This window comes from Anser cygnoides, chromosome 2 (genome assembly GCF_040182565.1).
Source record: "Anser cygnoides isolate HZ-2024a breed goose chromosome 2, Taihu_goose_T2T_genome, whole genome shotgun sequence".
In the NCBI taxonomy this organism is placed as follows: Eukaryota; Metazoa; Chordata; class Aves; order Anseriformes; family Anatidae; genus Anser; species Anser cygnoides.
Genome location: NC_089874.1, coordinates 45,055,811 through 45,083,700, shown reverse-complemented (window position 1 = coordinate 45,083,700; position 27,890 = coordinate 45,055,811). Strand labels below are relative to the sequence as shown.

Sequence of the window (27,890 nt, the reverse complement as noted above, 5' to 3'; positions counted from 1 at the left end):
AATGTGTTTAATGATTGAACATTTTGCTTTCAGAAATGTTCAAAAGAGTTTTAAGCTTGCGTTACACCATTTCTTGTCATTAAACAGTTTAATGTGTTCATGAAAGCTGTTGATCTGTGAAGAGTGGACTAGGAACTAGGCTTTATGAAGACCACTTGGGCTGACAGCACTGTTGAGATTGATCCTATCCACACGGATAAGGCAAGCTTATGCTGTCATGAAACCTAAGGTCTTGGAGTGGTTGTCTGTCAAAAGCATTCTAGTTTTTAAATTCTGCCCCCTATCGATTCTCTTTAAGGAACTGGCCATCTTTAATCTTTGGTCAAGGTAACTTTGGCTACTGGCTGAATTGTTTATAAAGCTCATCAAGTATTTGACTGTTTTTTCTATTAAGTGACAGAACAAAACATTTCCAGTGGCTCTGCTGCAGTCCTCACGTTTAGTAGCACTAGAAGAGTCAGTAGGAATGAATTTCTCTAAGTTCTTTCCTACAGATTCTTCTCAACACTTGGAAAAAATTATACTCTGACCAGTCTTCATAAGCGTTCAGTATGGCTTGCCTTGTGTTTGTTGTCACAGACGTGGCAGTCTTTCTCTGCAAAATACTTGCTTATGTCTTGTTGTTGCTTGATTTTTAATAGTGGTTTGATGATATTGACCTCCATTTTGGCTGAATTTTAACATACTGATGAAAATATCGGCATACAAATTTTATACTTTATCATGATGTTTTGTTGGTGCAGAACATGCACCCCACAGCAAAGCTAGGAGTAGCCAACAGTATGCAAAAAGTGTATTAGAGAGGTGGCATTTGCATTTTACTATCCACAGATAATTTTATTTTTCCCATCTCCTCAATTGTGACAATAGTTCATTAGTTAACTAATGAAAATGGCAGGTGTAAGCATGGTTTTGAATGACAGCATAGCATGTGGCATTGAATGTTGTTGGCTTTTCAAGTCTGAAAAGCTTCGTGGCCATGTTGTTGGTTTGGTGGTGCTTCTGACTTCCTAGCTATGCTGAGAAGCAGGGTGCTGGGCTAATGTAGCTGCCTTTTAATACTGGAAATTACTCTAGCTGCAGCTCTGATATAAAAAGCTGGGAATGGGAAACCTGAAGGTATTCTGGTCCACATGAGATGGTATAAATTTAGGGATATTCGGGTTCTTCCCTTTGCTTGCAGGTTAGACAAGCAAAAGTGATACATAATTTGTCAACATGAGGAAGGCTTTTAAATGCCTGCAAGTAGTAAAATGTCTCTACTTGGTTTAACTGTGATGTTTGTAAAATGTTCTGAGAGTAAGTGCTGCAAAGCTATACTAATTCTAAAAGATGCATCGCTAAGGTCTCTTATTTTTCTTCATTGTCCCCTCATGGATTTGGACTTTCTCAGCTGTTTAACAGCTGTGTCCTGTAGTAGCCTGTTCTTAATTCTAAAACTTTGTTAGCCGTAGCATGCAAACAGTCTTTGAATTATGTTAACATCAAATGTTTGTATCAAATGCGGCTGGCCTGACTAAATCTACAAAGATTCAGAATGAAATTGAGTGAAAAACATAAGCCCCCCAGAAAACGTTAGCTTCAAAGGAAATCCTGTAAAAGTACACCAAATCTGTAAGCAAGAGAGAAGAGGAGGAAGAAGCCTGTGTGGAACGGTGGTGTTCATTATATTACTGTTTTTTAGGGGGAATCAGGGTGCACAGCTGTAAGCATGCTAATACAGTTGTTTTCCAATTTCTTAAACTGTGGTCCTTAACACACTAAAGCCATGTGTGTATAGCTTATTGAGAGCCTCCCCTTTTTCATTTCCTTTTTTCTGCCCAATTGCAGTTTTCTGTGCGGATGAGTCGTCTACCTTAAACACCAATACGGAAGTGCTGTTGGGAACAAAAAAATAAATCTGCAGAAATACTAATTTAGCCAGACTTTAAAATGTTCCTCTGTTTAAAAGAAAAAGAAAAGAAAAAAAGGAAAGAAGAAAGTGTATTAGTTCAGAACTTTTTTTTCCCCTGTAGAAAGAAATAATTTGGGGTATTTTATGTATACATGTTTTCTTTTAATCTGTACCCCTAGTTTTAATGGGGGAGAAACGCTGAAGAGAAATATACTAAAATCCTTAATTTTTACGTCAAGAAGAAGAGAGGTCATTTTGATGAAATTCTTTATTTTAGGGTATCAATTTTTTGGTATTTTCTTATCTTCAGTTTTTCTAACTTGCATTCCCCCTAACTTAAAAATTGCCATGTAACATTTCCTTTTTGTTAGCAATATTTTGAAGTGCACACAATTAAAAATTATTTGATTAAACTTGCTTCATCAGAGATCAAACTGGGTACGTGTGTGTACATACAGTACAAGTCATTAAGGCTTGGAATTCAAATGTCAACATATGAAATCTTAGTCCTATCAGTTTTCTGTTTATGCTTTCCAAATGTACAAATTTACTAAATGACACAGTTGTAAGTCAATTTCAGTCATGTTTTTAATTTGATGCAGAATTAGGAGGGAAAGGAAAGCATCAAGTCAGTACCTTGTTTTTCTCACATTTTCCCTGTTGTTGTATTTTCTCTCTAAAATATTTAGCTTTGTTTTCTTTCAGTCAGTGATGATAAATATACTAGGCATAATGCTTTTAAGATACTTGAACATCTAAAACACTGTGAGGACAGCTGTAATTAAGTCTGTGAGTCTTGCACGTGCAAAATTTTGGGTGTACTCACAAATCTGCCTTGAAGAGCGTAATCCCATTTGTCAGGAATTGTCATATGTAACTGACAAGAATTCTTCCTTCTGCTTACGTGAAAGGAAATATTTTGTAATCTCAGTGTTCACCCCTTTAAATTAAGACATTTCTAGTCCCTTTCTATAAACTTCTAAATTGTAAGCTAATTTTAGTGTTGCCTTTCTAACTCTGAAAGCCAATGAACTGTATAAAAAATGGACCCTCCAAGTGAGGTTTAGGAATATCCCCATAAGTACTCGTCAATGGAGGGATAAGAATAGAGGAAAGATATTTTGTCAGCTGTACAGTCTGTTCCTGTTTTATACAGTACTTAAACACCGCGTTTTCCTTTTTCATGGTGTACTGGAAAACAACAGGCCTTTCAATGTCGTAGATGAATTTTCATGATTGTTTTTAGGTTAGTAGACATATAATGTCTTTTTCCCTAAAACTTTACATGAAAGGGGTTACAGGAATAGATTGAAGTGATGATAATGTGTGGATGAAGGTCTCTTTGTTGATGATCATAGCACTTGAAGACACCTTGAGGTTAACAGTTGCTTCCCAGTACTGCAATTCAGGATTGGCTAGGTTTAGTCCATTCTGAGCAGATAATGTTCATCTATTGTTTGCTCATTTCTTAATGGAAAGCCACCTCATTACTTGCGTGTTTCAGTTTGACAGTTAATGTTACCGTTGGAAAACTTTCCATAATAAGCAAGTTCCTCCTACCGTTTCACTACCGGTTCCCAATTTTGAATGCATCAATTGCAAATTGGTGCATTTTTATTAGCATAGTTCTCTTAATTACAAATGTCAAGGGCTCTTTTTTTCCTGTGTAATTATACTTGACTCTTTCTAGCTATTAGATATAATTTCAAGTGTATAGAGTCTTGAAATGTAACTGAAAGCTGGTAGATATCTCATTTTAGTATCTCATTTTTATTTTTAAATTAAATTTCTTTGTACTAGGCTTGTAGAAGCTCTCATTTGCTAGATGTCTGACAAAGAAGGACCAGGATGGTAATGAGGCAGACAATTAACAACCAAGTAACTGTGTTGAAACACTTAAGTTGCAGTTTCTGTCACTGACTGATTGTCTGCCTAGCCAGATTCAGGAGGATTGATGGGTAACAGAATTTGTTAAAAATAAACATGCTTAGAGAGTTGTGTGGCATTACTGTTTGTGCTAGCTGGTAAACTCAAAGCCGTTTCTTCCTGTACGAACATGGGAGCTAGCTGTGGTTGTGTTGTAAAACTCAAAGCATCTGATGGGTCTGTGAGGACTTCCCACAGAAGTACAGCCGTGACTGCGTGTGCAAGTTGACCCTGTAAATGGAGGCGGTTTGCAGTGGCTTTATGCCCCTATACGTCTCATCATCCTTTGTGCAAACGGAAAGTAATGTCTTTGCTTCTTTAAGTGATGAACGTTGCCTAAAGACCAAGCGTAAAGCCCACTGAAAGGGCTTGGTTCTGAAAGGGCCTGCAGAAGATGTACTTCAGTGTCCATCCAGCCCTTGGTGTCCTCGCTGTGGGGCCGCACTTAGTGGCGGGGGGCTGGCACGGAGAGCTCATCCATGGCCTTGGGCCCTCAAGGGCCTTGGGGCAGGGCCGGAGCCGGCAGCCGTTCAGCACCCATACCCGGACAGCTCAGCGGGACCCCACCAGCGGGAGGCTGCTGGGGGGCCCTCACCTCAGCAGCAGCCATTTGCTGAGCGCAGGCGCAGCCGGAGGGGTTCTGAGGACCGCCAACCGCATACGTTGGGAGTTAGGGTTAGGAAGAAGGCTCGAGCAGCAGGAGGCTCGCCAAAGGTTAGCCTTTTGAAATAACGTTAGTTTTTCTTGACGAGAAGTGAAAACCTACAAGCTGGGGTTCTGAAATATTTACTTGTGAAAAAAAAAAAAAAAAAAAAGATAGTTTTGCGTCCGGCGGTGCTGAGGTAACAAGATAAGATCCATCTTTTGCGTAGGGGGAAAAGAACAAAACATGTAAATATTTAATTTCACTTAATAGCTTTCAAGGCAGAGACGGAAAACACAGTAATACTCTGATTCATGTGTGAAAACAGGGTTTGTAAATACTTCAGTGACCTTTTTCCTTTCTCTTTATGACCCTGCCTGCAGAGAGCTATGTGGATTGAACATTTTTTGCCCTATTGTTAAGTGCAGTTTATTTAAGATAATACATGCTTTTTTTCCCCCACTTACTGTTATCTTTTTACAAACGTGTTGCTGGATTTTCCTTAGGGGTGGGAATCCTAAAGTAAATATTATTTCCTTTTTATGCTGCGGAGCTTTCGGTATATTACCAAACCATTCCACTAGCTTCTGTAAGAGCATTGGCACCTTTACTCAGTTTACTAGTAAACAAATAAATAAGGAAGCCACGTGCATTTCTTACTCACTCTTTTCCCATGAGAAAAAACAGAGTGAATTTCAGGGGGAGAAGAAAGAACCTTGTTTTTGCTATTTCGATCATTGGAATGCATGCATTTCAACTTCTAAATGAAACGTGGAAATACCATCATTAAACAAAATTAGTATTAGAGTTTCCTCATTGTCCTGGAAAAGCTGTGTTTCCAAATCAGTTGTCTTTAACTTATGGCTAACTCTGCTTTATTTAGGTTGGGCCGCTGCCATGTGTCTGGGAACTGAGGCAAGCTATTGTACAGTTGCTGGAGGTGCCTTCCACTTGTGGGATTATTATTTTTTTCCCTTAAACTAACTTCATTGGAGGGATCATATATAACTTGATTTTATTTATGAGTTCAAGGTTTTTAATGAAGTCACATTCTAAAATTTATTTCTCTGGTATTGTGATTCCTTAGGTTTGGTAAAAGAAACTCAGTTTGTTCCCTGAGTAGCTAAAGAAATGTATGAAGATTGAACAGGGAATGAAACACTGCTAATATTTGCTTGGATGGGGAGGGAGAACGACACATATGGAACCCACCATCTACATTTACATTTCAATAAATTTAAAACTTGCTTTAACAGACTAGCCAGTGCAAGACAAAGACTAGTAGTTTTATAGGAGGCTGTTTTCCTGGCTTTGTTTTTCATGTTCTTTCTGTAAAACTGTCCCCGAGGGAACAGAGATTGATAATAAATGTTATCATAATTGGTACTTTTATAAATTGCTTGTGTACGAACAGTTTGTCTATTAAAAAAAAAAGCTTTGTAGCTTCATATTAATACATTTTAGATCAGAATTTTTGTGTAAATTGGTCTTAAAGAGTCAGACTTGTGTGTACATGCTCTTGCCAGAATATTAATAGATTAGAAGACTGTATTGTTCTTTTAGTACTTTGAATTTATTCCAAAAGGCTTGCTATCTTATTTTGTTGGATTGTACTACCCTCAGCTTTATGAGATACCAAGCTGGGTCAAGAGCAACAAAAACATACTTCAGGATTTATGATCCCACCTATGTTGTAGGTAGAGTAATGTGCTGAATTGACATAAACACATCTGAAACGTTTGATTTTTTTTTTTCTGAAGGGCTTAAATGAACTTTTTTTACCCTTGAAATGTTGCCATTGTATGTTTCTAGAGTAACTAAATGATAGTCTACCAGGATTAGTCTGTTTCAAGATATATATAGTGCAACTTGTATGAGTTTTGTTGCATGTAGAAACTGGATGAATGAGTTGAAGTTTTTATTTTTCTTTCTGAAGGTCACTGTATAGATGTTAAGTGCTGTGAACTCCCTTCCTTAACTTGACTTCTACCCAAAAACATATGCTTGTGTGTAAATATTTATATTCCCATGTGTGTGATACAGCCCTTCCAACTGCATCTGGTTTTTTGTGGGCAGCATTCATACACTTTTAGCGAAGGACTGGTTTTACACCAAGAGCAGAATTTCAATCTGTCCTACCATGTTCTGTGGAAAGTACCAGACAGACAGCATGTCGGACTAAGGCCTTTTGTTAACAGAACAAGTCTAGCATTCACTTACTCTTCAGCCTTGAGCTGGAGGATCTCCCTGAAAGATTAGGCAGCTGTTAGTCTTCTGTAGCCTGCATACTGCCCTGGGGAGATGTCTTCCAAAACAGAAACTGCTGTTGTAGATTATAGGATTAATAGAATGAATGGTACAATGTCTACACAGTTCTAGAAAGCAAAAAAATAAGTTTAAAGGGTATTCTTACCACACAGTGCCAGGAATTGTACTCAATATTGCTTCTTCTCAAGAAAAAAAAATAAAGAAAGAAAGAAAAAAGAACAGAAGTAGGTTTCTTTAATTGGCAGATCTCCTGGTTTACTGATTTTTGATTTGATACAACTGCTGTAAAGGACAGGTACAGCAAGACCTCTGCTAGAGACAGTGTGTGCTTTTGTAATGATTGACAGGAATGTTAGGCTTCCTGCTGGAGCTTTTGGTAGGTGTTCCTGAAAATGCTAGTTAAAGGCAAAATAAATTAAAAACAACAAACAAGTTTCTTTATAAAACAACAGCAACAACAACAAAAACCAACCTGGAGGCACCAACTGTTCTTTACATGCCTGTGCCTAAACACAGATAGAGTTTACTATGGAAGAACTGGAACAAGTCTGTTTTGTTACCAGAGTTAAATAGCTGATGGTTGGCTAAATTTGTTGGTGGCCATGCTGTGAAATTTCTCAAAGTTGCTGTTATTGTACTCACCTATGTACAGTGGGCTTGCCTTACGAGGGCTTCTGCAAGGTAAGGAGTGGATTCAGGCAGATGTTCATGTGGGAAAACAGTTACTTTGACCTCTCCTCTTAAAGCCCAGAATAAGAACCCCTTTTGGAAAACTGGTAATAAGGTTTAAGAGTGAGATAGTTATCCATCAAGGGCATCATGGAGGTTTTTGTTTTATAAGATGTTGAAAGTGCGTCTTCTGTCTGCTGAACGAGAAGTCTCTCTAAGAGACTAATGCACCCCTTAGTTGAAGGAGGCAATCTAATCTGAAATGGAAAAATGCCTATAAGTAATGTTAATTCTTCGCAGTTCTCAAAACCTGGTTTGTAGCCAAATATTTAAGGGTACAAATTCTTTTTGGCTTGGAGGATGGCTTTTTTTACTGAAAACATTTTTGAGAACTGCTGTTTGTTTCACAGAAGATTTTGGGAAGTTATATATTTTTTTTTCAACCTAGAGTGAAAGGCTACAATGAGAAAATGGAAGTAAATCTGTCTCTCTAATCATTTTGGCATTAGGTTATTAGTAGTGTTTCTTACCTCCAGACTTTAGATGTCTAAGTAGTGATGAAAGATTCATAAATTATTTTTAATGAGTGCCTTACCCTTTAGAAAAGCAGGAATTGGAAGGAAATGAAATTCTAGTTGTTTGAGCAGGAGTATATACTGGGTTAGTTAGCATGCATTATGGAAGATTTTTTCTTTAAAGTTGTTTGCTGCTGAAGTATGTATATACCACACATTTAGTGTGCTTTCTTCATCCTCCTGTCTTTTCTGCTAGAAGCCCCCAGTCTTTTTCTTTTGGTTGGTTGTTTTGTTCTTGTTGCCATTTTGGTTTTGCTCTGTGTAATGTAAGTGTTTATTTTACCTTAATGGTCTTTGCCCACTAGCTGCTGTTTCGGCCCTATCCATCTCCACTTTGCTTTGGGTGCTGTTGGCAGCCCAGTGAATGCAGCGGCATGCAGCAGGCTGCCCCAGGGTCCCTGGGGAGGTGTGCAGAGCCACGCGAGGTGACGTCCACGGGCAGGAGGGGACGGCAAGAGCAGAGGAGATGATGCTGCCAAGAGACAAAAGTGAGGTGAAGGGCTGAACGCCTCAAAGAGCTGAGAGGCAGGCAAACTCAGACTGCCATTCTGTCTGCTGGCCTAAAGAGCTCTTTTCTTCTTTCAAAACCAGATTTTTTGGAGCATTTTGATCTAGCTGCTTCGTCTCTGGTTTTAGGGATCTCTGGTAGAGCCTTGCTACCTCATTAGGTAAGGCTCCGGTTAAGAAGGTAATCTGATGTGGTGAGGCAGTGCTGATTTATGTCATGAGTTACTCTTTCTGCTACCCTTGTCTCAATGTCATTGTGGGCAGCTAGGCATTTTTATATAAGGTAATGCCTAGAGACTTACGAGAATTGCCTGGCCTGCTGTGTAAGCTCAGGCAAGTTTTACTGCCTTTCTGGAGTGTATAATGAAGACATCGCTCCCTTTGTACCACTGCTTTTCCTCCTCTTTTTAGAGTGTAGGCCCTTCAGAGGAGGGACTAATGCACATATGCAAACAAACATACTTGCAGCACTTGGCACGCTATGACCCTGCTCTTATAAGGGCTTTCCAGGAACATGAATACTAACTATGATTGGTCTTTATTCCGTTGTTTTAAAATAGAAGAAAAATACCTTTTTACATAAAAATATAACTTATTGACATCTTGTAGTTTCCTGTCATCTCAGTATTCAAACTCAAGACAGTGTCTTTTTTTAATGTATAATGCTTATATGTATCAGTTGATAGATTGTGATTTTATATGAACGGTGAAGACCAAGCCATACTCGTTAGTTACAGCTTCTCTTACCTTCAGTGGTGTTACGGATAAATAAAGCACTGAAAGCATATACTGTAATAAACAGAAGCCATAATTGGATAAATAAAAGCATTATAGTTAATATGTCGTTATTTAAACTGCTGAAAAGTCAAAACATCTGTCATTTGAATTAATTTGTTCCAATTACAGTCTATTGTGTGTGTGTGTGCATGCATGAATATGTGCACCTCCTCAGCATGATCTGGTTAATGTAAACGAGATGTTTCTGCTCTAAGGGTAGCTGTTTGGAGTAAGTATCTGTGAGCGAATTTCTGAACAGATGATTTTGACTGATAGACCAATGCAGCAGTTATAACTCAAGAAAAACAGAAAATGATCAGTAGCATTCTCTACAATGATCATTTGAAGTTCAAGTAATGCGCAAAATATTTCCTAAGAGTTTGTTCAAACAGCGGTATCTTTCACGTGAAAAGAGTGAGAATTACATTGCTGACTTGGTTGCTGAGGTAGGAGTGATGTGACATGGGATTTTACGGTTGGCTTGCGATTCATGGATGTTCCGTGAGTAAGATTTTGCAGAATATTGCAGTTATGTACTCTCTTGAAGGTAAAAATCTGGAAATGTAGGCAGATCTGTCATGACTGACATGTTTACAGCATGCAAGTCACCAGCTTGATTTTCCTTAGCTTTCACAGACAGCAGTTGAGAAAACTTGGTTAGGGGAGTTATTTGTTTATGGGTTCAGTTCTGTCTTTTTCTGAAGCAGTTATGTATCCTCTCTACTGTTGCTCCTATTAGTCATTTTGCATGCTTTCTTCATTTTGCTGTTTCCCCAGATATTATTAAACGGTTCTGTCTTAGAAATAAGAGCTTTTACAGAATTAGTAATTATAAAACTTAAATAAAATATCATTCCAACTTAAGAACCTGCTCTCATTTTATTAAAATTTGTTCAGAATTCATGTTTAACAGTTAAATGATGTTAATCCTGAGAGATTTAACAATCTAATTCCAATATACACCTTTCTGAAATTATGGCTTTTCCTAACCCTTGGTCTTCTCCCTGTTTTGAAAGATTCTTTTTAATGATTCTGTTAAAAAGCTGTCTCCTTATAAACCTACATTCTAGTTTCTGTAATTGTTTGTATACTAAGGTACATATTTTCCAAGTTGGAAGACAAAAGCAGTCAATGAAGAGTGAACTTCTCCAAGCTGAATTTTCCATTTAGAACCCAGAAGGCAACTTTATGATAAGTGAACACATCAACACTTTTAGTAAGCTATTCCTAAAGCAAAATTCCTTTGTGCTGAAGGTGAATGATTTTTTTCAGCCCAGGCCTTTCTACTAAGTTCAGTCCTCATTAGTAAATCATACCTTTATTCTGTTTGGAAAAAACAAAAGCAAACATGCTTGACTTTCACTGGTTTCAAGTCAATGAATATCCATAGGTTAGTTTCCCTGCAGATTTAAGAAAATGGCACCTTTTGTGGAGGATTGCGATTTTGAGAGCTCAAAAGGGAAAGTAAAGAATATAATAATGTAGAAAAGTCTGCTGTTGTGCTAGTTAATAAAAATTTTTGTATGTATGATTAAAAAATGGGATGAAAAAAATGAGAAAACAAGTGTGCTGTGAAATGATTATCCTTGACTCTCTTGAAACTGAGCTTTTATTACGTTTAACTCTGATACATTGAATGATAAATGCAACCGTAACTACTTTTGATATATAATTTAATGATGCTGTTAAAATAAGACATCTTTTAAAAAGTTAATATTGAAACTCCTGAGAACATCCCATATAATAATTTAACTTTTTATTTACATATATTCTTCCCAGTTGTACTCTTTAATACTTTGTACTGACTTTTTTGTCATTGATTGGTTTTCCCCTTTTTTCTTTGTCACTGCTACCTCTATTTCTGCAGGAACAAGTAGGTTACTGGTAAGTATTTCAACTAAACCAGACCTTACAAAGTTTTGCCTTAGTGAGGACGTTTTTTTTTTCCTTTTACCCTCACTTACTTTGGTAAAAACTTTGTAGACAGCAGACCAGTTGTCTGTAAATGCTGTGCTTTCTCAGGTCTCCATTATCGCCTTGTTTGTGTAGTAGAATTCTAGTTTTCAGATTCTCCAAGAGACTTTGTCTTCTGCATGCTGTCAAGCAGCATCCATATCTGTGCTGTCTTCTAAGATGCTGCCTTCTCCTGGGGCTTGCTCCCTTGTTCCCGTCTGCTGCGTTTCAAGTGCAGTGTTTACTTTGTCTCTCCCATTTCTTTTTTTCATAAGACCTTATATGCATTTTGGCTAGTTTGCTCAGAAGACTTCTCTGCGTCTGACAAGGTGCTCTGTCTTCACGTGTTCGGTTTAGTCATCCTTGTCAACCATTATTCAGCCATTTTCTCATCACACCTCTTTCCTTTTAGCTCGCATTAAATATACTCTCAGCATGATACAGCCACCCTCCCCTCTCTTACTATCATGCTTCATGTAATTTTAATCAGATTTGTTGCATTGTACAGTGCGAGTTTTCAAGATATTTATGTCTGTGCATTTTCAAAAAGTAGGACTTCATTCTTTCTTCTGATCTTGGAGCAGCTCTTCCTATACTTCCTTTTAAGTTATGTGATTTCTGTTGAAAGCATTTTCTTTAATTCTGCTGGATTTGTCAAAGTACTGACTTTATGGACACTGTGGAGAAAGGTGGTGGTGGTGTAAACAAACTGGTTCCTTCTACATAAGAATAAGTAGCTGTCTTGCCAAATTACTCAGTCACTCCAGAAGAGCCTACTTCAGTAGAACAGTGGGACACTGTTATCCTGCCTGTCTTCTCCACCTCCCATTGTGAAGTGATGAATGGGAAGAGACCTTTTTTGGGTGTTTGAGAAAAATATGGCTCCACAGAACGAGAGAAAAGTGAGGGTGTAGGAAAATGAAGGAAGAAAACAAACAAAAACCCCAAGACCTAGGTTTAGGAGAGAATAGGAATGAGAAAAAAAGAATACTCTGCACTTAAACTGTGGTAGGTGAGGTAGGAAAAAATTATAGGAATATGTTAATATCTACCAAGTAAGCGTTTGAAGTTATTTCATTTGCATGAAGTTTTCAGACCTCCAAGCTGACTTGCAGTGAGTTATTTGGCATCATTTGGTAATGGAAAAACTAAGCTTTTTTGCCAAGTTAATCCTGCCTACAATGTGCAAATTAAATACATTTGTGCCCAAAATCATTGACCATGCTTTCTGGCATGATTTCTATGATTTCTAGCATTCATCATACACAGGAGGCTAAATTTTTTGAAATCATTTGGATCTAGAGTCTATGTGGAGCCTTTTTTCTTTTTTTTTTTTTTTTCCCCAAGACAGCTGAGGCTTGCTCTTACCTTTAGATCTACTGAAAGCAACTTCCAACACAAGTTTATGTTCACGCTTGTATTTCTTAAGCTGCTTCTATTCCACTGAGAAACTTGTGGTATGGATCTGTGGTAGGGAAATTGACAGGTCTGAAAAGCAATTAATAATAAGTTAAATAGACAACTGATACTGTAAAAGTCACTTTAAAAATTGGTCATGTCACTGTGCTTGTAAATTTGAAAATGCATAGACTCAGGAGGAGTTCAGATGAAGGAGGTTTGAGCAGTCTGTCGTCTACATTGACTACAGATCCCTACAGATGGTGGGCTGGGAGGATAACACCCGACCACACACCCCCTACACACAAGTGGAGCTAAGAAGGTCTTTTCTACTTGTGCTTCGTGCTAGCTTTGATCTAAAATATCGCTCCTGAAAAGCTGTTACTCTAGTAACAGCTGTTCTTATTTTTGTATTAAGAGAGAAAATCACCCTTTCTACAAGTCTCTCCCACCTACAATCTTATCTTCTGGTTTTCAAGGTATTTTAGCACGGGGCTTTCCCCCCACCTCTACTTTCATGGCTGTATTTATTGCTCTTCAGTTTCTAAAAGTGCACAGCTGTCAATTATAGTCATTATCATGTGCTTTACATTGGTATTAGACACCTGAAGTTGTGCAGTTGATAAAGGCTTTACTCGTGAATAAGAAAATGTCTTGTTCAATTCCTGCTCTTCGTTCTGTACTGCGTTATTTTTCAGTGATTGCTATTGAAGATCTCACCCAGTTAACAAGATGAAGGGAGTTAAAGAAGTTACGTAGTGAGATTGTCTTTCTTCAGCTTTTGCTTAGGAGGTGAAGGAAGTATTATCCAAACACATCTTCTCAAATTATTCTACGGTCTCCTGTGAGTTTATCCTTAACTGAAATAAATTTCAGTCTTATTTTTTTTTCTCCATTTCATTTATTCTTCTCTTTCCTGTGAGTGCTGTGTGAGCTTTAAATAAAAAAAATAATATATATATATATATATATAAGAGAAGATCCCTTGTTCTCATCAAGGAATTCACAAGTGTATTTATTTCAGTTTTATGGCACAAAAGGGGTGAAGAAACCACTATAGTTTAGGAGCGCAAAATCAAGTACTGAGAAGAAGAAACTATTTATGCTTAATCTGGTCAAGTTTTGTAAAATGACAGAGTTTGGTATTTTTATGTTTTTGTCTTTGTTAGTATATGATTTCCTATTCCCTCTCAAATTGAAGGAGGTACATCTTTCTTTATTTTCATCTCCAGAGGTCTTTCCAGATGGTGCTGGGTTTTCTCAGCTCAGGCCACTGACAGTGTAAGGAAGGATGAAAGCCAAACAACTAGATGTATCTTTTCTCCCATAATAAAAACAAGTCTCTACATAAAACGAAAAACTGTCTCCAAGTAGCCACTTCTATTTGGAGCTACAGCATTTAGAAATTTTCATTTAGAGGGTTCCTTGGGAACTGGTAATACTTTTTCTTTCTTCTTCTCTTTATTTTATAAACATTCTAACTTCTTGAAGACAGTTAAAAAATGCCAATTCTCTGTTCTTAAATTAGTATGAATTAATCTTATTCCCTTTGATGGTAAGGGTAAAGTTGCCAGGTAAGATGTTAGCTTTGGTAAAGCAATGTGCTTTCATGTACAAAGCTTCATGGTTTTTGTTTAAGGAATTACTCATTCTGTCTTTCCATTTCAGCTGGCTGAGGAGAAGAGAAGAGGGAATTCTGTGGCCAAATAACTCTGACATGTGGTCTTGACTGGAGCTCTTTTTTTTTTTTTCTTTAAGCGTTACAAATTAGATTACAGAAGAAGAGTGTGACAAAAATTTAACTTGACCAGGACTGTTACTTCAGCAAGAATCTGAATTCTTTCCATCTATTTTTCTGCTGTTCTTACAATCTCGCTTCATAGTCCTTTACAGAGTTGAATATAAAAGGAAGAAGTTGAAGAAGCCGATGCATTGTACATAAACATAAAACATTGGTGCTATTTGTTTGATATTTGCATCAGCAGACTTAGAGAATATAGTCTAGATTGAAAAAAAAAAAAAGTAGGTGAATGCAGAAATAGTTTAGAAAAATCCCGTTCCTGTTCTAAGAGAGCAATCCAAGTGGAGTATCGCAGTGGTCTACGTTGGGTTCATTTTTAATCCTCTTGGGAGACACTTTAAAAATGGAATCTAGTGCCAGACTTGTAAGATCTGGAAGCAAAACTGGCATTCATCATTAGTTTTGACATATTAGAAAAATGTTCAAAATGGGTTAAAAAGGACAAATGAGAGGTACTAAACGTGAGGGGAAATGAAACGCACCACTGCAAAATGGGACGTGGCTAGTAACGGTTCTGCTGAGGGTGTAGGGGTTGTTGTGAGTGGAATGGGACAGCAGTCTGGTGGTTTGTTTACAGGGTGAGTGTGTGTACGCCTATAAAGGATATATTCTCCTCTCAACGCCTGGTGTAACAGAACAATATGATAGGTAACCATGCATTTCTGCTTAGGACTTCTGAAGGTTTGGCCTGAAAGCTCTGCCCAATTTTTGTCAATCCAATACTTAAATGTTGGACAGAGTCCAGAAGACAGCTATAGGAATAAAAGTTTTAGATACCAGAGCCTGTAAGGAAAGATTAGAGTAACTGGTTTTGTGCAGTCTAGTGGAAAAAGACGAAGGGTGCATTTTCTAGTGTGAGCATGCTTTTTTTTTTTTTTTTTTTTACGCAAATGACAGTTACCAACTGTTTTCAATGTCCACTGAACACATAAGAAGTAATAAACCTTTTTGTGAAAGTGAAAGCTGCCGAATTAGAGAGAAGGGAAGATTTTCTCTCTAGGACTGGCTGATCAGCATTGCAGGTTGGCTAGGATAGTTGTAAAGTGTTTCACTAGTTGATTTTTAAGGGCAGATTAAATCCTCTAAGTACATTTACCCAGTTGCCCTGTGTGGGATGAACTCAGTTACCTCTTGACATCCTTTCTAACCATGTTTCTCAGTAAAGTCTTTCCTGTTTATTGGGGAAGGGCATTTTGTTTGATAGGTCTGTTTTAGCATCATTACGCAGGCATTATTTGTGACAATACTCTTGCATACCACCCTGCATACCGTCATATTTACTGGATGCTGTGCTTCCAGATTGTCTATACTTATTTCTCTGAACGCTGAAGAACAAGTGCAAGTATGTAAGTAACATTTGTCAGGCTTCTTAATTGCCAAATACATTTTGCAAAAGTGTGTGTATGTAAAGCTTTCTCTTTGCTTACAACTTGCTTAAACGTAAACGGAGATGGATTTATTTGTCTTAATTGAAAACACAAGCATACAAAAACTTGACCGCATTCAATATTTATTTTTAAAGGACAGTTAGTTTCATTATACTTTTAGTTTGGTTTTGGTGATGTTCTTGTCATTAGTACTACTGACATTAACATTGACCAAAAGGACCACCCCAAAGGTATTCCAGAATAATACCAAAATGTTTTTGCAAAAAATTGTAGCGGTCCAGGAGTTTGTATTATTTATTGGATGGATTTGAGATTTTGTTTGCTTTGCTAAGTAGTCTGTTTGCAAAGGAAGGCAACCACAATAAAATACCAATAAAAGGTTGAAGCTGGTATGGATAATGTGAGTGGCCACTCACCAGCCTGTCCCTGTGGATGGTTTCCAAACCTGCCAGAGATTAAAGTTGCAAATTCTGTACGTGGATATGGGAAACAATAGGATTTCTTGGGTAACTGTAGGCTTGTTTGCAAAAGATGGCAGTCGGAACAAAGTGATACATTCAAGAGAGAATGAGAGAGAGAATTCACTTCTGAATAGTGAATTCCTGCTACTTTTACAGGTTTCGTTATTTCAAACTTTCTCTGCCATCTTGGAATTTTTAAGTTGCTTCACTGTAACTTTCTGTTTCTTTCTGTTCTGTCTCTTTTCTTGTAACTGCACTTCTTTCCAGGATTGTGGGTTTGGTTTAAGTAATATGTTACTTTCGGTATTGTACTCAGGATTGTGAAACTAGATGATGGGAGTCTGTAAGAATTTGTTTCTGGTTTCTCTTAAGCCTGCACTTGCAGAAGTCAGCTAGATGTCTGTGCTTGCTCAGATCTGGTGCTCAATTCCTTCCTGCTCTACAGATTGGGATTGAGAGGTGATTGAGGTTGGGATGAGAGGTGGCTCATGCTTTTTTATCACAGGCAATGTCCTCTCTGCAATGTGAGAAGGAAGGACAGCTTTGCAACTGTGTGGTGACCCTAATACAGAAGTGATAGTTGCTTATCTTGGATGAGGATAAGGGATGCTGAGAAATCAGCAACTTCATAAGAGTTGCATTTTTGTCTAGAACTGTAGGTCATCTGTTGTGCTATCTTTTTGTAGATAGCATTTGGAAGTTTTTACAGGACACTTAACCTGATGCCACCTCATCCGATGACTACTTCTATTTTGTCATCCGGATGACTGTGAATACAGTGTTTATCCACGAAACCCAGTGAAACAAGTCAAGTAGAGAACAAGTTATTTTTGACCTGTTGCTGATTGTTGAAGTCATGTGAAACTTTCTTAAAGTTTATCAGAATTGTTCCTTGAAACTGGTGGTAAAAACAAACATGGGCTATAGACGTTGTTAGCCTACTGGACAGTGGTACAATAGAGTCTTTGTTCTTGCAGAGCGCTTAATTGTAAACTGGGTCATGAAACTATTGCCTTCTGATTTGAGGTAAGGAAAACACCAAATTGTTGACAGTGTTGGAATTTCACTTATCTTTTAAAATACACCTGAAAATAGCGTCTACATTCAAAATAATTTGTTCCTTGGGGTTGCTAAAGGAGTTGGAAATGTTAACATCCTTCACACAAAACATGCACGGTGCATCTGTTGAGGAAGATGGGGAAATCCAGGAGCTGGTTATTGCAGCACAACACTGGGAAGAAATGAGAAGCGGGATTTCACTTGCCTTTGAAAAATGTTTCAGGTGTAGAGAGTTCAAGGCACTTTTTCTGCTGTAATGCTAGTCTCTGACACTCAGCTGATGCTGGTCAGTGGAAAAACATCTTTTTCCACAAAGAAACCTTTACCACTGGCTGCTAAATTGGTCCATAAGTCTTAGTTAAGTGTTAGGTGTAAGTGAGGTATTGTTCTGCATGTTGAATACAGCTATAGCAGTCATCTTCCAGACTTGCTGTGTCAGGAGGATATTTGTATTTGCTTACCTGTTACCTTCAGCTCCTCCTTGACATTGGATAAGTCACAAGGTACTATATTGTCAAAATCTGGGCAGTTTATAAGACTTAAGGACAGGCACATGGTAATATAAGCACATTCAGCTGAGTACTCCGGTGGGATAACCAATAAAGATTTTTCATAGCTGTCTATCCTTGGGCATGGTTTTAAGGAAAAGCCTTTTGTTGCTTGCACTGATGAGGGCTGCTGCTATTATTATTACTATATACAGAATTTCTCCCTACTGTTTCATTTGGATTCAAGTCTTCCCTCCCTGCATTCTTGGGATAGGTCCCCTTTTAATACCACTGTTAACTTTAGAAGTGGTTCTAAAAACTAGTGGTGTTTTATTCCCTGCCCCCTGTCACTGCCAATTAGATGCGTTGGTGACCCTGCGGAATAGCTTGAAGAGTTCTGTCCAGAAAGCAGAGGCAACTTGTTAATGACTGTCCCAGTGCTTAACTAGCCATGAACATAATTGCTAACTTGCTGTAATGCAAACACTCCCTTCTGGCATGGCAGGACTGGTCTGCAGCATATAAGGAAGTTACGTGCCTTTTTACATCAGAATATGTTGTCAGTTGTGCCTAGCAGGAGCATATAAATGAGAATAAGGCATGGATATTAGTAGGCTTTTTGACTGTGACTAGACTTAAGAGTAATCAGCTGCATTTGGCTGATAATGGCTGAGAGAGAACTTACCCTTAGGTCAGTTTTTGAAGAAAACCATAACGAAACAGCTTCGGGTGGTTTGGGGTGTTTGGAGGACTAAGATACTAATTTAGATTTTAGATTTTAGTCATGTTGAGATGCAGCCTGGGGGAAAGAGAGCAGTGGCTGAAGGGTCACTGACAGAGCCTTCTCCAAGTAAATTAATCCTCCCAACCTGTTTTTCAAAATACATGTTTGGTTGTTTTGTGCTTATTAACCTGTGGGTGTAACTGTTACTTGTAAATATGTGGGTTTGGGGAGGGATAGCAAAAAAAGAGAGAGGAGCAATATTTAAAATAAAGTGCAACACTGAAACAAGAACAAGCAGATATGAAGCACTTGTAGCTAAAACGGGAAGAATCAGAGCTGTACTTTATCTCAGGAAGTGGTTTCCAGCGTACATGTTCGGTTGCTGCTCCGAGTTCCCCATGTGTGCTACCAGTTGCCTGGTTTGACTTGCTTCCTATTAGCTGCACCAAAAAAAAACAACAACTCTTGCCTTGATAAATTCAGTGCATTTCTTCAAGTGCTAATGCTTCGGGTTGGTTGCTTGATCTACATCTGGATAATAATTACCAGAAAAGATCAAAATTCTCAGGCATCAGTAACTTGAAAGTGCAACATCGAATCACTCGATATCCTCGGCTGACTCAGTTCATCGTGGGCTCCTGAGGCTGGAGGTACAAAAGCAAGGGGCAACAAAGTAAAGACTATGGGAGCAGGCTGGGATGTTCATACTAGAGATGCAATGTCCACTTATACACGCCTGTGTCATTACTTTCCTGCAGTGCCAACTAAGGAGTTGGCATTGAGCACAGATTTTGAATATTTTTATGTAGATATTTTTGCTCTGTGTTGTCCTGTAGGCATACTTCTTAACAGCTCTTCTACATCAAGATCCCTGTTGGGTGGCTTTTTGTCTCTCACTTGCACGTTAATTACTCAGCAGATCAAAATCAGTCTACCACTCAGACTTTTCTGTGGATCTTAAAACTTGTCCGGCCAATCTTGTCTTCTTAACTGGAAGACATGGTAATGACATAAATTAAAGTATTAAGTAGTTTTGTCATGGACTATTATGCAGTTGCATCACAATCCAGACTGTCTTAATTATTCCTTATCCCGCGTTGCCTCAGGCTGTGACCTCACTAGCTAAACAAGGTCATGCTTGGCTAGGATGAGAAAAGTCAAACAAATTCGGTGCTACAGGAAATATTAGTGATTCAGTAGGTGAGGTGACACCCTTGAGTTAATGTTGTCCCGGTGCCCCAGACTGGTGAAGGATGCTGCAGCTTGCCTGATGAGGTGTAAAACTGAGATCCTTTGTTAAATTTTCAACGCTATTCCTGGTAAAAGTGATGCTGTTAATTCAGAGTTCCTGCCCAGGTTCAGATTTTAATGATTACATGCTCCCTACATTTCTAATTTCTGTTTTGGTAGAGTCATGTTATCCTCTTTCTCCTGTCTTAAACTGCTCTTGAAGTTGTTGTGAAACTTTACATTCCAGAGGTGGTGACACGTTTACACTTGGCAACAGATCCATCTGCAGAAACAATGGTTCATTCTGAGGTCTTTTGAAATCAAGAGAATTATATTCATGTAAGAAAAGTCAGGTCAAAACTGAAAAGCTGCCAGATTTTTTTTTATTTTTTTTTGCTTTGAATGTGTGGAGAATAGTGTTTTGGCTTAAATGTGAATATTTGCTACATGGTCAAGTGTACTCACGCTTACATGTTTTTGTTTTTCATAGGATTCAAGTGCCCTGTATGTTCAAAATTTGTATCTTCTGATGAAATGGATTTACATCTTGTGATGTGTTTGACGAAACCAAGGATAACCTACAATGGTAAGAAAGAAGTAAGCTGATAATTTCTTCATTTTAAACATTAGAGTGATAATAATTATTTATTTAGTAAGCTATTCAGGTAACTAATCCAGTGGACTCAGAAGTGGCGTGGGTTTTTTTGGCTTGTAGTAAATTTTTTCAAAATAATTTTTAAGAACTTGGTCTTTTTTTTTTTTTTAACACCGTATGCCAGTATAATTTATGCTGTTGACTTATACCGCAAGTGTAAAATTATCCTTATCTGAGTATGCTTTATTCTGTTTCTGATCACAAGGTCATATGCTAGTCCTTGTCCAGTTAGTGTCCACTTGAGATATGTGTAGCTTAAACAACCTCTTACCTATGGCACTGAGTGATCAGAAAGATCATTCAAGTCTCCTTCTGGGAACATTTTAAGAACTGTTATTGCTGCACCATGTACTTATAACTTAGTCAAAAAAGTGGCCCTTTCTTGAAGGAGCTGAGGAACTGCCTATTGCTTACGTGATATGCATAAGGACTGGTAGATATATAGGTCTTCAAACCTTCAGTTTTTGTGGGTTTACTTATACTTTTCCCAATGTCAAATGGGACCTGTGGTAGCTTTGTGTTCCCATGCCACTAAGCTCTCCTTGTAAGCAGCCTATGATGCAAGACAAACAGAACTTTTGCCACTTTGGGGATCAAACCTTTCTACCACTGTGGCTTAGGCTAACACTCAGCTCTATGTGAGAGCAGAACATGGTTAGAAGGAAATTGAGAGGGAGCCATACTCATTTTGGAGGTGCACAGCAAAAAGCTGAGACGCAATGGTCACAAGTTGCAGCAAGGATAATTCAGATTCAGTGTAAGGTAGAAAGTCCTCATAATGAGGATGGTCCAACACAGTAGCAAGTGCCCAGAGAGGCTGTGCAATCTCATCAGAAACTGACTAGGCAAGGCCCTGAGCAACTTAGTCTAAGTTGGTCCAGCTTTGAATGAGGGGCTGGACCAGAAGACCTCCAGAGGTCCCTTCCAACTTAATTTAATGTCTAAATAACTGATAGTGTTATGGAGTCTTTGACCTCCGTCTCCCTTCTGTTATGGTATTCTATGCTGGATTTTGTCTTGGGAGAGGTCTTGAAGGATGATAGGGCCCATCTTATTCTTTGTCTGGATAGCAATAAGGCATCAGGGTTACAGGAACAGCATTAATTGCGAAAATAATTTGAAATCATATACTTGCAGTTGTGAAATCCATTTCAAAGCACAGTACTCAGGTAAAATAAATATTTTTTTTTCTCCTGGTGTTGCACCGTATATTTGAGAAAGTTGACTTTATCTAGCAGAGGGGTTTTGTTTCTTTTTATTCTGGTAATTTTGTTTTATTTTTGTCTTTTAAATTAGGACTGAGCAGTTTCCAAGGTAGGTTTTTAGGGTTCTGTGTACTGTGAGCTGTTGAGCATAAGAGAGAAGCGGGCTAGTCAGCCGAGTCAGGGAGAAGTGAAGCACTTGGGATCAGTTTGGGTGGAGCAGAAGGTGGCAAGCTGGCAGAGAGCAAGCTCTGGCTGTAATCCAGCTGATGGGATGTGCACAAATTACAAGCTGACAGACTGAGATCCTTTGCTCCTGCTGCTTCCTATATGTATGTACGAGCATATTCAGCTGACTTACTTTTTTTCAAGGAAAAAGCAATCACATAACCTCTCGGTGGTGTTTGTGATGTTCATTTGTATCACAGCGGTGCCATATTCAAACTTTTTTTCCCTGCATTGTCTCTCCCAGCTGGTACGTTGTTAATTGGAGCTCTTTTGGGCCATCTCATTAGTTTTGCACAGTCCCTTAAGCAAAAAAAAACAACACAAAACTTCCCTGTAAATGAGCACAAATAAAAACCTCTGTGTGGCCCATGAAGCCACTCTCTTGATAATTTGCAGCACGACAAAAGCAGTTGCGGACAATGCAATATAAGGTATTACCTGAATCATGTAATTTGTCAAATTAGGAGCGTGTCTACAGCATACAGAGCCTCAGATGCTTGTTCTAGGAAGTGGTTATATAAGCTTGAAAGGAGAAAACTACTAAATTGCAGAAATTGGTTTGAGAGACACACTTACCTGGAATTATGGTCTCATTCTCATAAAACCTTAATAGAAGTGTGCATTAATCCTTCTGACTGCAGTTGGTTAGCTCCTGGAGTTGTGGACTAAATCTTAAATTAGAGAATATAGTTGGTTACTTAAGTTACTGCAGCACGAAGAAATTGAGGATATGGCTTTAGCGTTGTGTACCACTTAATAGTTACTTTGTAGTATGATTGTGATGCATTTAATGAGGCTAATGAACAAGGATTAACTAGCAGATCGATAACTTGACTAAATGCTGCTGTAATTACAGGCCCAGAATTGCACACAGATGTCTAGATGCATACATTTTTCCTGTATTTTTGCTGTTTGCAAAATAACGAGAAGATCAGTAAGCTATAAGAAGGGCATCTCAAGTTTTGTTTTAGAGAAAAAAAAGATGCTGCTGTCAACTCTTGATACCTCTTGAACTCCTGATATTCTTTTACCTGCTTTTTCTCTATATATATTTATGTTGCAAGTAGTTGAAGGGAACTTTCGACTTGCAAGCGGTGAGATGTTTAAAAGTTAGGTGGTTGGACTGAACTGTGTATATATCTAATTCTGTTTTGGATATGTTTCCTTGTGATACTGTAAATGTTTGAAGATTAGATCTTTCTAGGAAATGTCAGGGAGCAAACTGTACATATTGTGTGATTCTGAGAAGACAAGCATTCTTTCTTTTCAATGCGAGTCTAAGGCATACAGACTTCCCCAGAAAAATGGTGTAAGACTGAGTTGTGATTAGAAAGTTTTGTTTGTTTGTTTACAGAAGTCCTCACAGGCAATGTCTAATTGCTTTCTGAACTGTGTTTGGGCAGAAGGAAGGACCAGTGAACTGCAGTCTGTGGCAGCTGTCTGATTTACACGTGTTTTCTGAAAGGGACTGGTCACCAATTTGTCCCAGTTCTATGCTGCAAGTTGTGCTGATTTTCATAGAAATAAATCAGTACGTTTTATTAGCCTTATTCTTTATAAAATCATGTGACTTGCCTCCAACAGAGATCTCATTGCTTACTCAGTTGGGCCTGTAAAAAGAGCTCTTTCTTTTTTCTGTGGAACTTTGTTCCAAGTATCTCTTGAACTACTTGTGGTGCTCAGCCATGAACCAGTATATAGTCATTTTGATACAATAGCTGTTTAAATGAACTGAATTGCGCAAAAACATCGTGGTGTTTACTGTTACTGTCTTACATAGTCTTGCTTTTTTTAGCCATTAAGGACACCCTTCATACTGTTACTTGCTGAGTTGCCAAGAAGCCCAAATAGGTCCTGTGCACTTGCTAGCCACAGGTTGCTGAAAGCCAGTTTTGTGGAGAAAGCGTGTTTCTTGGTAGTCGACCGGGTTTTCGGTTGTTTTTTGAAAACCACTTATAAAATATTCTATAGCCATGCCAATCCCATTCATTATCTTCAGCGTGTTCGGTGAGGCCCCTGGCACCAGGTCTTTCCAATTTGCAGTGGTGAGCTGCACACAGGGCCCACTGGGAGCTGACTCCGCCAGTGATGCTGCTCACAGAGCCGCGGTGTGTTTTGGCCAGGCAGAGCCCTTCTCTCAAGCAAGGCTCGGTGCTTTGGAAGCAACTTGCCTTGGCCTCTTTGCTGTTGGGTTGGTCTACATAAATACCAACTGCTGAACAGCAGGTGATCAGGCTTACCTGGCGAAATTTAGGCTTTGAATGCAATTATTGTTCAGTTTGTGTTTTTACAGTATTGATGCATTTTTTTCATTGGAAGATGTTTAAAAAGACCTGAGAAGACACGGGTGAGAGGGCTGCTTGGGACTTAAGGCAAACTAGTTTTAGAGGGCTTGCAACTAATGCCACCAGTTCCTTTTGAAGAAACCTTGCAGCTGGTTGTGTCTGAAGTAATTCTGTTTGTCTTCTCGAAATGCCTTTGTTTGCCTCTCGGAACACTTTGTAAGACTTTATTATTATTATTGAAGGGCCTCTCTGACAGCAGGGCCCAGCAGCCTGGCGGCCAGCCAGCTGGGGAAGCCAGTGACCCCGTGGAGCTGGGGAGAGCCAGTCGGCTCACTGCACTGCTTGGCTGGCTCCGCGAGCCGGCCTCTCCTCTCTCAAAAGTTTTGATTGAAGTAGCACATTCCTGCGGAATATTTTGGGTTTCAGCAAGTCAGCACTTCGCGTCGGAGCGTCGTCCTGCTGGAAACTTTCTGAACGGGCCTCCTGGAAGCTGTGCGCTCAGGGGTAGCGCTGCTTTGACATCAGGGCTGCTCTCGCTCAGGCCGCCCTGCCTCTAATTCAAATACAGCAGTGGGTCTGGTTAGCGGCCAACATATTTACCGAGGTTCGTTTCCTGGAGAAAAACTTTTGCTAGTCTAATTTCAGAGAGAGAATAATATATCTTGCAGCCAGCGTGTGAACTGTTAGAGGATTTTTCCTTCCTCAAGGTAACCACTTCGCAAATTTTTTTTAATTACCATAAGTGAAATTTTGAGCCCTCACACCAAAAAAGAGCAGGGGGTCAGGCATCATATACAGCACTGATTACATGTACGGTTTTACTTTTAAAGTTTATTCAGCTCTGTTTTGAGTGGAAGATCAGTACGTGGCAAAACTGTTACAGACAGAACATTGAAAATGAAGGTAGGTGTACTGGAAGGAAGACAAGAGTGAAACTCGACGTGCTTTTCTTGTTCAACAACATACTTTGTCTTTAAGGGTGTTTGAATCCAGTACCAGGCACAGCCAGCCAAATATTTTGGTGCCGTCTAACCGAACTCAAGGTGACTTGAACCGCAGCAGTGCTCAAGCTCCAGCAGTGCTCTGATTTAGATTAGCAAGGAAGCAAAGCAGGGTTTTGTCACGAGGGTATAAATACTCTGTTAATTCTAAATCAGTTCAAAAAGAGAAGTGGTCGTACTGCGTGTTTGGTGAAACTGAGGCCTGTGTGCGAGTTTCAGAATCATGAAATGGCATCTGTCTGAGCAATGATCCTGCTGTAGAAGTTCTCAAAATCTAAATGACAACTATAGTATATGCATTTTGATGCATAAAGGACCTAAAGGACTAAACAAAAATATTTTTGAAACGTTCTTTGTGAATGGGACTGACCTGTTCTTTTTCCAGCACAAGTTGTAAGCTTAGTTGATTTGTGGCTGTTTTGAAATCTTTGGGTCAAGTTACTTTTGTCAGAACTTAGTTTATATTGCTCAGTGGAGGGGAAGCGCACCACAGCCTGGCATCTGGACCACTGAGATCTGTGATGCTGGTAGTTCTCCCCACTGCAGTGACTTAATTTCCTTGGTCACTTCTGTGCATGAAAAAGGGGAGGGTGGTGTTTTACTCAGCAGGGCCGATGCCGTCACCTGTCTTGACTCAAAACTTCAGTCTGAAGAAAATGAAGAGAATTATTAATTTCAAGTTCACGTCTCTGCCAGGATTCCTGAGACCATACCCTAAAAGACCTTGCAAAAGGGCATCTTGCCAGTCTGCCAGGAAAAGCTTAAGCCTTCCTCCTTGTCCTCATCCTTTAATAGGACTAGACTTTCAGCAAAGCAGTACAAAATAATACCAAGGCAAAGCAGTTCTTTCATTCCACTTCATATGAGATACAGAATTCTTCTTAGAAATTTTCAGTTCTCCCATTTTGGAGTCTAACAAGATTCTCGACCAAGAGATTCTAGCTTCTTGCTCTGCCCTAGGTGGTTCTGCAGTCTGTCCTCAGGGGTGCTGTGTGACAGGGGAAGAGCATACTCTGCAGGATAATTTAACATGTAAACAGACACTTAGCATGGGCCTGCAGCTAAAATAGTGACATTTCCTCCTATTTTGATCTTGTGTACCCATGAAAACCCTCCAGATTATGTAGGAGGTTCATTCAGTTTCCTTAATGCTTTAAAACTGTTTTCTAATGTATTTCTTAAAAATAACTTGAACTGATGAACATCTGTTGAACTTGGAGATTTTGTTTAATGTGCCAGTAGAGGAACATTGCTACTGTAAATAAAAGTTTAATCTCAGACATTTGCACAGCTGTTATTCTGTGAATTGGTACGACGTCAACTCAGACTTTTCATGGTCTGTCTTGCAAATCATTGTCACAGTTTCAGGGAGGGAAACTGCGTTTGAAGAACTTGATTAAAGTATATTGACTAGTTCGCTCTTCCTCCCTTTAGGAATTCTTTAACGTTTCTGCAAGGAGAGAACTTCCACTGATTTTCACCAGTGTAGGCCATGGGTAGCTACTCATTCAAACCAGACTGACAAGAAGAATAGGCAACTCTAGCTCTTCCTCCCTTGTATTCAGGAAAGCTGTATTTCCTTCCAACCGTACCAAATCTCTTTCAGCAGTTTTTGGTGTCTCATGGAAAAGTAGCACTCCAAAACCAGCCTGTTACAGCTAAGTTTTGTTGGGGAGAAGGTTGTTCGTTTTGAGGAGTAGTGGTGAGAAATGTCACTAAGTAAAGCCACACTCAATCTGCAATGTGGGCCTACCTCCTAAAGGAGGTGGGACTTGCTTCTGTGACCCCATTTGAGCCTCAGTCAGTGGATGAATTGGGTCAGTCCATGATAGTGTGGAGTTGGAGCATTTTCAGAGGCTGCAGTCTCTAATCTTTCCTCCACACCCACAAACTGTCAACCCTTTGCTACCAGGAAAAAAAGTAAGTTGTATATCTCTAATGGTGTGGCTGTGAAGAAAGCTTGTGAAATGGGAACATAGTGTAACTGAGAGAAAAGGGCCCCAAATGTCTGGAACACTTCTCAGAGCTGCAAACTGGCCCCATTTATCTTGGTAAGATACAATCTTGGAGGCTTAGTGGTGTCGGCAGCTTAAGATACCAACGTTGCTCATTACCTTACTCTTCATGTAAGAGAAAGGGAAGCATTGGTTTGTAAAGCAGCTATGACAGCTAATTTTCATGGTGCGGTTTGGGGATGCTCAACAGATTATGCTAAATTTTCTTGCTGTGATGGAATTCGAGTTAACGTGTTTGCATCTTACCTAGGAGTATAAAACTTTGGGACATCGGACATCACATCCATTCATCTTTTAAACTTTTCCCTGATTTGTTGTGAATAGGACTGGCTCTTTTTAATGAACCTTTGGAGAGAAGGCTGTTTTGGTAGGTGATTCTCTGCATACTTGCCCTTGAGCCAGGCCTAAAGCCACCAGACAGTACTTCCTGCGACAGCCATCATAAATCACTCTTGGCCAACCTAGCTATAATGTCACCTCATGCTTACTTCAGCTCCTGAGGGTGAGACAACACTTTTTTTCTCAGTACGTTGGAATCGCCCTTACATAAATGCATACATGTGCCATGGGAATATTTTCTGTGCAGCACTGGATAAATACAGTAAAGCTTTTGACAACTGTCGAACAAGCCTGATTGTTTCTGAAAGAAGTAGAGAAAATAGAATCATTCATGTGCTGAATAGCTCAAGTTGTTTCTTTTCCTTACAAGCTACTTCTAATCTCAGATGCTGCTGTTGTCTTGC

At 39.0% G+C, this 27,890-nt stretch overlaps 1 protein-coding gene across 2 annotated transcripts in view; it reads left to right on the top strand.

The window, feature by feature from the left end:
- Positions 1–27,890, top strand: part of ZNRF2 (zinc and ring finger 2) — a 60,294-nt gene that overhangs the window by 10,285 nt on the left and 22,119 nt on the right. Inside the window, exon 2 of one of the 2 annotated variants that reach the window (XM_048077988.2) lies at positions 20,252–20,347. In XM_048077988.2, the coding sequence (XP_047933945.2) occupies positions 20,252–20,347 (96 nt within the window). Of the gene's footprint in view, positions 1–20,251; positions 20,359–27,890 lie in introns of both variants that reach the window. The other variant, XM_066991959.1, reaches the window with a different exon arrangement.